The sequence below is a fragment of the Dipodomys merriami genome, unplaced genomic scaffold, assembly GCF_024711535.1.
Source record: "Dipodomys merriami isolate MVZ:Mamm:240054 unplaced genomic scaffold, mDipMer1.0.p SCAF_31, whole genome shotgun sequence".
Taxonomy (NCBI): Eukaryota; Metazoa; Chordata; class Mammalia; order Rodentia; family Heteromyidae; genus Dipodomys; species Dipodomys merriami.
The window spans coordinates 13,062,184-13,075,134 of NW_027204604.1; the positions used below are offsets into that span (position 1 = coordinate 13,062,184).

Genomic DNA, 12,951 nt, shown 5'->3' on the forward strand with positions numbered 1-12,951 from the left:
ACAGGTGATTGACAGGATCATAGACAGGAATGAAAAGAAACTGCACTATTCAATTATCTTGGCTTTGGAATCAATATAATGATATACTTTCTCTTAAACCAGCAGCCAGTCAAACACTAGTACTGATGTCTAATGTTTTATAGACTCTGATGCTCCCTATGTTTAAGTTTTCCTGATGAGCATAGCATCATTGGCCCAGAAGAGCAAACCCAGCAATGTAGGCTCTGCTTCAGGAAACCTCGGCAAATCAAATTCTGAGACCTCTACATGGCCACTAACATAAATCTGCCTGCTTTTTGCTGAATAGAGAAACATTATAGCCCTCTAATCATATTACTGAAAAGGGCTTAAAACAACCACTCTGATTTTCAAAGAACAATAGAATATCATTTCATTTAGGAAATTTACCTTGTCAATCTAAATATGCCCTGCTTTATTCTAAAAATAGTACAACTGCCAAAGTCTTTTTCCTATTTAAAAGCACCCTCCCTGTTCATTCAGACATTGATATAGTACCTTTTATGTCTCAGACTATGTGATCATGATTCTTCTGCTCAAAGGAAGGTAATCTACTGCCATAGAGGTTAGAAGCTATTAATATATCTTATTAATCAGGCTCATTCAACATATGCCAATCCCAACCTTACTTTGGTCTCAGATGTACTAAGCACTGATTTTTGAAAAAACAGGTTTACAAAGAAGACCAGAAAAAAAAAATCTCTTGGCCTGCCTACTTATGTATGTTGTCATAGCTATTCAGAAGTAACCCAGATAGTGCACCAGCAGTCTGGTGATCCATCTATCCCAGCAAATATAAATTATATGAAAACAGAAGTAAACAACAAGTTTCAACCAAAATAATCATTGATTTGGTAGCTCTATAAAACATGGTATCAGTTATCCCTTAAAAACAATTCCTGCTTTTGTAATTTGTAATAGAAATTATAACCACTTATGAAACTCAAGTTCTTACAAGCAGAGGAGAAATGAAGGTGATTCCTATCAAATCCATACAGAAGGTCACTTACTCTGCTATATTGAGATAGCCACAGGAAGCAGCTGCATGAAGGGGTGTCCAACCCTCATTGTCTTGCTGGTTTACATTGGCTCTGTTTTCCACCAGAAACCTCACCATGTCCAAATTTTCATCAATACAAGCCTGAAAAGAAAAATCCATTTATTCATTCAACGAGATGTACTGAACGCTACTATGTGACAGACACTGCTCTAGACATTGACAATGCCCAGCAGTTCTAATGATGCATTGTTTTTTCTTTCATACTAATGTCCATAGGATGACTCTAAACTCAGATGTACTACAGAACCATTATTTTTAGTACTAAAATATCAATAGGATTAATTATGAAAGTCATATCTAATGTGCTATAAATAGGTAAGCTATTTAATCATTATACTATAAAAACAAGAGTACATTAGAAAGGTGATGACAATTTACTTATAAATTTTATTTTTTAACTTTTTATCTTTAAGTGGTTGTACAAAGGGGTTTCAATTAAACAAATCAGTTAATAAGCACAATGCATTCTGGTCAATGTCACTTGTTCCATTGTTCTCCCCCATCTTTCCCAACCCCAGCCCCACACCCTTGCTAATGAATTTTAAATGAAAAATAACATAGGCTCAATCACATGAAATTTCCTCAGTAGGAAGTTAAAGTGTAAAACTCTAGGATTGCTAAAAAAAACAACAACAACAACCCTCTAGTAAAACAGGTAAGGAGATCATTTCAAATGGAAAAAAATTGTATTTTCTTAATAGCTTCAGACAACATTGGAAAGAATGTTTGTAGTTAAGGGTGTTTAAAATCCTTATCTGTCCATCTTATGCTTTCAATTAGGGGAGAACACAGAAGTATTCTGAAAAAAGGCCTTATAAGCCTAAAGGAAATAGTCATAACAGCTATGATATCTGTAAAAGTCAAAATGGTATTGTAGCAGAATAAAGAGAAGACAAAAGGCCCATGGTTGAAAAGGTATTATCCAGAGAAGCAAATGAGACCATCACATTTTAAAAACATACTTATGAATCTCCTTGTTAGTATGAATAATTAATTAAAATTAAAATTGTAGCTAAGTATTCCTTAACCCAAGAAAAACAATGTTCACAATAATCTTAAGAAGTTATTTGCTTTCTGTGGTGTGATAATACATTAAAGGTGGGCAATTTTGGTGGGATGTTAGCATGGATCAAGGTAACCACATCAAAAAAAAGGGGGGGTGGGAGGTGGGGAGGACTAGGTGGGGGAGCTGTGGGAGGATGGGAAGGGATGGGAAGGGGAAACAAAGGAGGAGGCTACAATGCTTGATAAGAAATGTACTCATTATCTTGCCCATGTAATTGTAACCCCTCTGTACAGTATTTTCACAATAAAAAATAAAAAATAAAAAAAGCCAAACTCCTAGCTGGGCATAGTGGTTCATGCCTTCAGTATAGTTACTTGGGAGACTGAAATTGGGAAGATCTCAACTCAAGGCTAGTTCAGGGGGGAAAAAAAGTTTGTGAGCACAAATTGATGGTTCAAGCCTATAATCTGAGCTACTGTGGAGGGGAGGTAAAGGGTGAGGATAGCAGTTCAAGGATAGACTATAAAAGTTCATGAGGCTGGCCATCAATGGCTCACACCTGTAATCCTAATTACTCAGGAGGTTGACTGAGATCTGAGGATCCTAGTTTGAAGCCAGCCTGAGCAGAAAAGTCTGAGAGACTCTTATCTCCAATTAACCAGCAAAGAGCCAGAAGTAAAGGTACGCTTCAAGTAGTAGAACAGCCTTGAGTGAAAATGCTAAGAGAGATCTGAGGCACTGTGTTTAAGCCTAATACTAGCATCAAAAAAAGTTCATAAGACTCCATCTCAACCAGTGGGTGTGGTGATAAGCACCTGTCATCCCAGGGCCAAAGGGGAGTACAAATAGGAAGATTGTAGTCCAGGCTAACCCAGGCATAAGTGAAACCCTATTTCAAGAATAATAAATGCAGTGGTACTCACTAGACACTATGTGGAAAATGAACTTTATAACTTGTGGGTAGGGATTGGAAGGAAAAACTAGGAAAGAGTGAGGGAAGGGGTGACATTGTCCAAAAAGAAATGTAGTCATTACCTGACTTGTTTAACTGTAACTCCTCTGAACATCACCTTTATAGTAACAATTTAAAAAATTAAAATATCAAATGCAAAAAGAGAATTGCAGAGAGGCTCAAGTGGTAGAACACCTCTTAGCCAAGTGCAAGGACCCTAGTATGGCCAAAAGACAGAGACAGAGACAGAGATACAAAGAGAAGACCAACTATACTTGCAAGTGGAGAAAATGACTACTTTTATTAACTCTTAAGTCCTTGAATATGGTTTTTCAATATTCTGGGTAACAAAATAGGAACTACATATGAAGCACAACTGTTGTATTAGCAATGTGATGGCTGTTTCCAGGAAGAAGCACTTGTGCAGTCAATTGAATTGCAAGATGAACTGCTACCTTTTACTCAAAAGAACAACTTATGGCTATTCTGTCTTAAAAATGAACAAAGTGAGCTTGTCACCTTAAGGGAAATAACAAATAACAAATGATAAAGTTTGACCATGTAAAGGAAAACTAGAATTTGGGTAAACAGATAACACACACATACACATACACAACCAGATTCTTTATATATTTTAACAAAATATCACATCAGACAGAATAAAGACATTAAATAAGATTTGTAAAAATGTAATATATATACATAAATGCATATATATATATACACACACACACACACACACACACACACACACACACACACACACACACGTGTGTGTGTGTGTGTGTGTGTGTGTGTGTGTATTGGTCATGAACTCAGGGCACTGTCCCTAAGCTTTTCTGTTCAAGGCTAGCACTCAACCACTTTAAGCCACAGTACCATTTTTGGTTTTCTTGTGGTTAACTGGAGATAAGAGAGTTGTGGACTTCCCTGCCTGAGTTGGCTCTGAAATGTGATCCTCAGATCTCAGACTCCTGAGTAGATAGGATTACAAGGTGTGAGCCACAGTACCCTGCTCACCTTGCTTTTTTATCCAAACTCTCCTGTCCATGGGGAAAATCTGCTACCCTTCTCCAAGCTTTGGGTATTAGATATGCAGAAAGTCCTTCACTGGGGGCAGGATTTTGTCTGGCAGGGTAAAAGGGAGAGATGTGAAGACAGAAAGGCAGGGTGGGGAGTGAAGGGAGGAGGGTGCCACTAAGCATGGATGAATGTCAGAGCTCAGAGAAAGCTTCTGGAACCAGGACAGCAGGAGACAATGACCAGATGTTTAAATAGTAAAAGATTACTACAAAAAAAAAATTCTACAGAAGGAATTCAGGCTGAAACTCAAGAGGATGAGAATTGGGGTGGGAAGATGGCTCAGTGGTAGAGCACTTGCCTTGCATGCCTGAGGCCCTGGGTTTGATTCCTCAGCACCACATAAGCAGAAAAAAAAAAAGCCAGAAGTGGCGCTGTGGCTCAAGTGGTAGAGCTGCTAGCCTTGAGCTGAAGAGCTGAGGGACAGCGCCCAGGCCCTGAGTTCAGGCCCCACGACCGACCAAAAAAAAAAAAAAAAAAAGAGGATGAGAACTGTAACTATAGGACCTACAGAGTATACATCTATCAAGAGAACTTATGAGATCTCCCCAACCAAAAAAAAAAAAAAAAAAAGAGGATGAGAATTGTAACTATAGGACCTACAGAGTATACATCTATCAAGAGAACTTATGAGATCTCCCTCCAGAGACAAACTTCATGACAATCCAGCCTAGAAGCAAGGGGTGCAAGATTCAATTTAAGTGTAATCTAATTACCTATCTCTGGTTACACAAAGCATCATTGTTAATTTTTCACAAACCATTTGATATTCTTTTTCTTTTACAATTACTGAGATTAGTTAAGCATATCAACCTTGACTTAATTTGATGTAATATATTTCTCCAATAGGACCTTCTGAGGCCAGATGGCTCATAGCCATATTTTTAAGTCACTTTTCCAACAAGTAGATCCAGAAATCAATTTCTTCTATAATATTTTCTTAGGCTTCTTGGCTTCCACAAGCATTTCTGTTACATAATATATTGTCATATAAAATATTTCATAATTATACTTATAATTGGTCTGTAATTCCAATGGCAAGATCTGGCCAATTCATTGCATAGTTACTTCAGTGAAAAAATTGGGCAGGGAGCAGGGGAGAATGCTAGTCCTGAGGCTTGAACTCAGGATCTGGACACTGTCCCTGAGCTTTTCTGTGCTCTGCTACTTGAATAATACCTCCACTTCCAGCTTTTTGGCAATTAATTGGAGATAAGAGTGTTATGGACTTTCCTGCCTGGAGTAGTTTGAACTGTGATCCTCAGAGCTCAACATTCTGAGTAGCCAAGATTACTGGCGTGAACCACGAGCAATAAAAACTTTCAAATGGAAGTGGAAGTGTAGCTCAAGTGGCACAGGGCTAGGCCAGCCTTGAGCTCAAATCCCTAGTAAGGGTGTGCACATGTACACAGACAAACAGACAAACACATACACACACAAACACACACACACAAACCTTATAAGTGAATAGATAAAAGCAGTTATGTATTAACCTATCTTTCATAACCAGAATACCTTAGCAATTTTTAAAGGGAGCATTATTTCGGCTCATGTTCTAAAGACTAAGAAGTCCAACAATGGGCAATGGTGAGGACCTCATCCTTCAACTCATGATGAAAAGTAGAAGGGCAATTGATGTGTGAGGAGACCCATTCCCATGGAGAAAGATGGTATCCATTTGTGAGGGCTCCTACTCTTCCTCCATGAAACCAGAAACTTTCTACTTGGCTCTACACCTGATATTGACACAATGAAGAATTAAGGTTTCAATATTTACTTTGGAAATATACTCAAACCAAAATGGGGCATTCCAAAAAACATATTGAAGTCAAAGGAGAAGATAGTGTTTTAGGGATTTTATCAATAACTTTTCTCATCACAGTGACAAGATATTTGACAAAAACAACGTAAAGGAGAAAGATTTATTTTACCTCATGCTTTAAGAGGGTTTAGTCCATAGTTATTAAGCCTCATGTACTTGGAAAAGTAATTTTATTTAAAGAAAAACACTAGCAAGATTTAGGAGCTTGTTCGCAAGAATAACTTCTGAAAATTCCCTAAGTTCAGAGCACAATGAAATCCTAAATGCAGGAGCTACCTGGCTGTAACACTGTAGACATGGTTAATCTAGAAAAGAATCATCCTTGTAAGTAATATCAAGCCACAGAGTCAAGGTACATTTACTCTAATGAATATAGTAGAGTGAGTATTCCCTTTCCTTCCCTGTCCTCTCTGCCTCAAGGACTATGAAGCATGGATGAGAGAGGAATGGTCCTTGCAAATCTTCTCAAGTAAATAATGACTAAATTTAGATGTCCTCTGCCCACACCACCTGCAGCTGTGCTGCTGACTCATTCAAGACAGCAGGATGGCACACGAGCAAAGCTGCCCATCTATAAAACCCTGTCCAGGGCCATGGACTCCAACATCAGTGCTCTGCTCACAGCTATACTAAACCCTCCCTCCTTTTCCTGGGAAGTAGGCTAAAATAGCTTTTGATGTTACTGGTGACAATAATGGGAACATTCTTATTTGCCTTTAACTCAAATTTCTTCATTTGTGGTGTAAGTCCATTTCTTCCTATTTTACATTACTGAAAATACTAAAGAAATGATTTGTTCTATGCTCCCTAAGAAATGATAATAAGGCTTATGTGTCCAAAAGAACTATTCTAGAAGCTGCTAGGTGGATAAGTCAAAGCCTTCTCTGGTAAAAGACAAGTTTTCTCCAAGAGAAGATACTGCTTTTACCAATTAAGTGGGAAAAGAGTACTGTGATCTCTCTACTGTACCTGATAGGACACTCTACCAAAGGCAAAAGTGACTGGTGGTGATGAGTGCTAGAGTTAAATTGGGGAGTGCACACGGGCATTACAAACAAAGCCTCTTGGTTCCCAGAATAGCCTACAACTGTCACCACCACCAAGTGCTGGCTTTCAGAGCTGACCTTGCTATGTATCTTAGAATAATGCTAACACTACCTGCTTCAGCCTGCAAACAACCTTCCTTCCTATAAAACCAACTCCAGGTAACTGGACAGTTGTTACTTTGAATCAGAGCTTAGTGCAGCCTAACATCTACTAATTTGGGTTTTTCCATCCATGTTTGCTTTGATTTATTAACAAATCCTAATGACAAAAGTATTAGGAAAGTACACCAGCTATCAAGGCATCTTCAGAATGAGAGAAAACATTTGCAAACCATGCATCTAACAGAGATTAATATCCAGAATATATAGGAAACTCTTTACTCTTAAAACAACAAAAACAATCCAGTTAAAACAAAGGTGAACAAGGGGTAGGGCAAAATGACAGATAAGTTTCTACTGTTTTTACTGCATGAATGAGAAGATTCTGGCAACACAGAAAGACTAGATCCTGAAGTGAGAAACCAAGCAAGAGAACCAAAAACCACAAAGGAGGTGGTAGGAAGTGGGGAAAGAACCCACAGAGAAACCAAGCCAATATAAGAACAGCAGTGAGGCATTCCCAAACCATCTCTGGCTTCCCAAGAGTGGGAGGGGAAGCTATTTTACAAAGTAAAATAGATGGCCCTAGCAACAAGACTGCCATTCTAACTGCAGGAAAAGTCCAACATCCCACAAACCTTAAGTACCTGTGAGACAGTAACTACTCTAGTATGGAAAGTGGTCCTTGGTGAAGAAAGAAATTCTGTAACTCCTCTTGTCTCAGGAGTGGTATGACAGGGATGTCAGATAGATCTTCTTTTAATTTTTTGAGGAACCTCTACAATGATTTTCACAGTGGTTGTATTAGTTTATATTCCTACCAACAGTGTATAAAGGTTTCTTTCCTTACATCCTCACCAGCATTTGTTGTTTATTTGCTTAACAATGGCCAATCTGACTGGGGTGAAATGGACTCAGCAGACCTGCATTTCTTTTATGGCTAAGAATGTTGAACATTTCTAAATATATCTATTAGTCATTTTTATTTCTTTTGCTGTAAACTGCTCAGTTTGTCTATTTTAGTTGGGCTAGTTTTTTTTTCTTATTTTCCTTTGTAGCTCTTTTTTATGTTTTTATTACTGTTAAGTTGTTGAGCAAAGGAGTTGCCATTCAACAAAGCAGCTTGTGAATACAATGTATCTTGATCAGTGTCACCTCTTTCAACATTCTCACTCATCCCTCCCAACCCAAACCTATTTTTTAGCTCTTCGTATATTCTGGAAATGAATCTTTTATTTATTGAATAGCTGGTGAAGATTTTTCTCCCATTCTGTGGGTTGTCTCTTGATTATGGTAATTTATTTATTTTGTTTTTGTAGGAACTTTTAAATGTGATGTAGTCCCATTTGTCCATTCTTGTTCCTTTTTTCTGGACAAATGGAACTCTATTCAGAAAACTATTTTCTGTGCTCATATCTTTCCAATTTTCAGATGTTACAATTAGATTTTTGATCCTGGAGCTGATTTTTATGCAGGGTAAGAGGGATCTAGTTTCATTCTCCCACACATAAAAAAAGTCTTCCCAGCATCAATTGTTGAAGAAGATGCTTTTTCCCCCCACTGTATGTACTTGGCTCCTTTGTCAATGTACCAATGAAATCCAGAGGACAATGAGGTATTATCTTGAAAAACTTTATTCAAGTAAACTGGAAAATCTAGGAAAAAATGGGGCATCTGACAACTCCAGTGTCCCAAGCCTTTAGCATTCTAGCTGACTCCAATGGCACCATTGATTGGCATTCTGAGCCAGTCTGAACACTTCTCTGGGAATGGCCACCACACTTGTGTCTCTGCTGGATGCATCCAAATGGACACCCAAGCTTGTCACCCATCTCTGCCAGGAGTAAAGAAGAAAAGCAGTAGTAAGGATTCAACAAAATTAAAATCCTTTGCACTAAGGGTAATGTAAAATGATACAGACTCTATGAAAAACAGTACGGTGGTTCTTTAAAGAATAAAAATAAGCTCATGCCTATAATCCTAGCTACTCAGGAGGCTGAGATCTGAGGATCGTGGTTCAAAGCCAGCCTGAGCAGGAAAGCCTGTGAGACTCTTATCTCCAGTAAACCACTCAGAAAACTGGAAGTGGCACTGTAGCTCAAGTGGTAGAGCGCTTGCCTTGAGCTGAAGAGCTGAGGGACAGCGCCCAGGCCCAGAGTTCAAGCCCCACGAACACACACACACACACACACACACACACACACACACACACACACACACACACACACACACACACACACACACACACACACACACACACACACACACACACACACACACACACACACACACACACACACACACACACACACACACACACACACACACACACACACACACACACACACAATAGCTAGGCGCCTGTGGCTCATGCCTGTAATCCTAGCTATTCAGGAGGTTGAAATATGAAGATCGCAGTTCAAAGCAGCCCAGGCAGAAAAGTCCATGAGACTCTTATAACTTCAAAAAATACTCAGAACAGGAAGTAATACTGTGGCTCAAGTGGTAGAGCACTGAGCACAAAAAGGCTCAGGGGTAGTACCCAGACCCTGGGTCAAGCCTCCAGGCTGGCAAAAAAGAAAAGAATAAAAAGTAAAAGTAGCCGGGCGCTGGTGGCTCACGCCTGTAATCCTAGCTACTCAGGAGGCTGAGATCTGAGGATCGCGGTTCAAAGCCAGCCCAGGCAGGAGAGACCGTGAGACTCCTATCTCCAATAAACCACCAGAAAACCGGAAGTGGCGCTGTAGCTCAAGTGGTAGAGCGCTCGCCTTGAGCTGAAGAGCTGAGGGACAGCTCCCAGGCCCAGAGTTCAAGCCCCACGACCGACAAAAAAAAAAAAAAAAAAAAAAAGTAAAAGTACTGTTCCTACTGTTTCTTTAAAAATAGAATTTGTGACTAGGCATTGGTGGCTCATATCTATACTCTTAAGAGCTGTTCATGAGGCTGAGACGTGGATGATCATGTTAAGGGCAGAGAAGTCTCCATATTCCATCTCCAATTAACCAACAAAATGTTATAGACTGGAAGTGTGGCTTAAGTGGTAGAGTACCAGCTATGAGCAATTAGCTGAGCAAGAATGTAAGGTCCTGTGCTTAAGCCTAGTACGAGGTAAGGGGCAGAGATAGATACTGATTTTTTTTGTGGTATATACTCAAAAGATTTGAAAGCCAGATCTTGCAACAATATTTTAAGTAGTTGAAGTGTGGAAATAACCCGAGTTCACTCAAAAATGAGCAGATAAGCACCATGTAGTATAAGCACACAATGCAAACATTATAGTGGGAATATGGCTGTATTCTGTTCTTTTAAGCCACAAGTTTATAATAATTTGTTACAGAAGACATATACAATTGACAGAGGACAGAAAGTCAACCCAGGAGTTTGTCATATCTTCAATGAGCTATCAATAGTGATAGATCCGTATTTTGTCATATGAGAAGTGACAAAAAATTTTATACCAGTCTTTAAAAGACAAGAAAGATTTTTGTTTTTGCTTTTTCCTTCCTTCTTACCTTCTTTCCTTCCCTCCCTCCTCCCTTACTCCCTCTCTCCTTTTCTCTCTTCTACCCTCATTTCTTTTTCCCTTTTCATGTTACTGAAAGCAGGTCTTTACTCTTGCCAGCAGGTACTCTACCACTTGAGCCATGTCCCTCATCATTTTGTGTTGCTTTTAAAAAAAAAATTGTATGCTGGTCCTGGGGCTTGAACTCAGGGTGTAGGCACTGACCTTAGCTTTATTGCTCAAGGCTAGTGTTCCACTAGTTTGAGCCACAGTGCCATTTCCAGTTTTTAGGTGGTTAATTGGAGATAAGAGCCTCACAGACTTTCTGGCCAGGCTGTTTTCAAATCAAGATCTTCATATCTCAGCTAAGATTACAGGTGTGAGCCACCAGCAACCAGCTGTGTCTGTTAATTTTAAGTGGATAGTGTCTTGCTTTATGCCATGACCAATTTGGCCTACAATCCTACTTATGCTTCCATTTGTCATTGGGATGACAGATACATGCTACCATATCCAGCCATTGGTTGAAATAGAGTTTCATGTTGTTTTTGTTTTGTTTTTTAAACCAATCTTTAGCTTAAACAGCAAAACCCTCAAATGCTAACCATAGTACTCCCATCAGGCCAAAGCTATTCTGATTGAGAAGTGAAACTAAAATTGTGGTAGCTGAATTTATAAGTTCCCTGTGAAATCCACAATTTTTAAGCTCCAAATCCATTTGTTCCAAGTAGGCAGACTCATCACATACCAAGAAATTATACACGTAAATTAAAGGTGATAAAGAACTCATTTATTTTGGAAATCTCCACCATCAGAAAATCACCACCATTAGCATATTAGTAGTTAAAATTAGCCTATCCAGCACTTAAATCAGTGCTTCCATGTATATACCCCCTATTCTAACCATGATACAGTGTAATTATAGATACCCAGTATAACTACTCAGTGTAGTTACATAATAATAATAGCAGTCCATTCCAACATGACAAGCAACTTCAGCCACTGTTAGCCCTGTATGAAAGACTCACAACACCTCTGGCAGAGATAGTTTGGCTCCCATACAGTGAGAACTATATCTGATTATGTACTCAGTGGTAAGGCAGGCTCTGGACACAGATCAATGCCTTTCAGTAGAGAGAGCCAAGAGAGAGAACAGAAGTGAAGAATTTTCCATGGCTTGTCACACTGATTAAGATTTTTATTCTCAGTGGATTGGCATATTACCTCAAGCCTGAAAATATTAACAAGTTAGAATTGAAAACATCTTCCTTCCATTAAGAGCAAGTATTGTATTGCTTAAGGGTAAACAATATTTAAGTTTCAAAAATATGCTTATTTTAGTTTCTAACAAAGCCTGCTCTAAATCCCCAAACTCTTACCCTTAAAGTAATGTTTCCTTCAATTCTCTCTATGCTCCAGGCCTTTATCCACTTAAATGAAGAAAAGCTCATTAAATTGTCTTACAGGTGTCACACTGGCAACTTTCTTGCACTATACAATGTTCTACATGTCTAATTGCATTCTTGTCATATGGCAGGTTTTTAATTTTATGTGTGCGTGCGTGTGTGTGTGTGTGTGTGTGTGTGTGTGTGTAGGTGTGTGTATGCTGATATTAAGGCTTGAACTCACACTGTTGCTTAGTTTTTTCATTCAAGGTTGGTGCTCTATCACATGAGCCCTACTTCTACTTCCAGTTTTTTGCTGATTAATTAGAGATAAGAGTCTCTCAGATTTGTCTGTCAGAGCTGGCTTAGAATCTCCATTCTCAGATTTCAACCTTCTGAGTAGCTAGGATTATAGACGTGAGCTTCTGTATCTGCTAGGCAGATTTTTAAAAGTTGAAGAGAAAGAAGGTAAAGAAAAGGCCCAGGAAAATGACAGCATCTTTTCAAAGAAGTTTTATCTTCAAAAGAAAGTTAATAGATGCAGGCTCCAAATCTCTTCTTTATTACTCACTGATAATCCTGATTTGGGGGAACAATAAATGAAGTCTATTAGTTATGGTAAAAATTCAAGTTCAAGTTTCTTTCTTTCTTTTTGTCAGTCATGAGGCTTGAACTCGGGGCCTAGGCCGTTGTCCCTTAGCTCTTTTGCTCAAGGCTGATGCTCTACCACTTTTAGTCACAGTGCCCTGTCTAGTTTTCTGATGGTTGAGATAAAGAGTCTCACGGACACTCCCGACCTGGCTGGCTTTGAAACTCGATCCTCAGATCTCAGTCTACTGAGTAGCTAGGATTACAGGCATGAGGCACCAATACCAGCCCAATTTTCTTTTGAGCCAAAGGAATATAGATAAGCAGAGCAACTATGACATGTTTAGTATAAAGAGTTAAGTCCTTTAGAAGTGACTTTAATCAATTTTGCAC

General features: G+C 38.9%; 1 protein-coding gene across 5 annotated transcripts in view; it reads right to left on the bottom strand.

Moving 5' to 3' along the window:
• The window catches only part of Ppp1r12b (protein phosphatase 1 regulatory subunit 12B), a 209,584-nt gene that overhangs the window by 160,094 nt on the left and 36,539 nt on the right, over positions 1–12,951 (bottom strand). For all 5 annotated transcript variants that reach the window (XM_070041820.1, XM_070041818.1, XM_070041819.1 and 2 more), the window contains exon 2: positions 1,029–1,159. In XM_070041820.1, the coding sequence (XP_069897921.1) occupies positions 1,029–1,159 (131 nt within the window). The remainder of the gene's footprint in view (positions 1–1,028; positions 1,160–12,951) is intronic.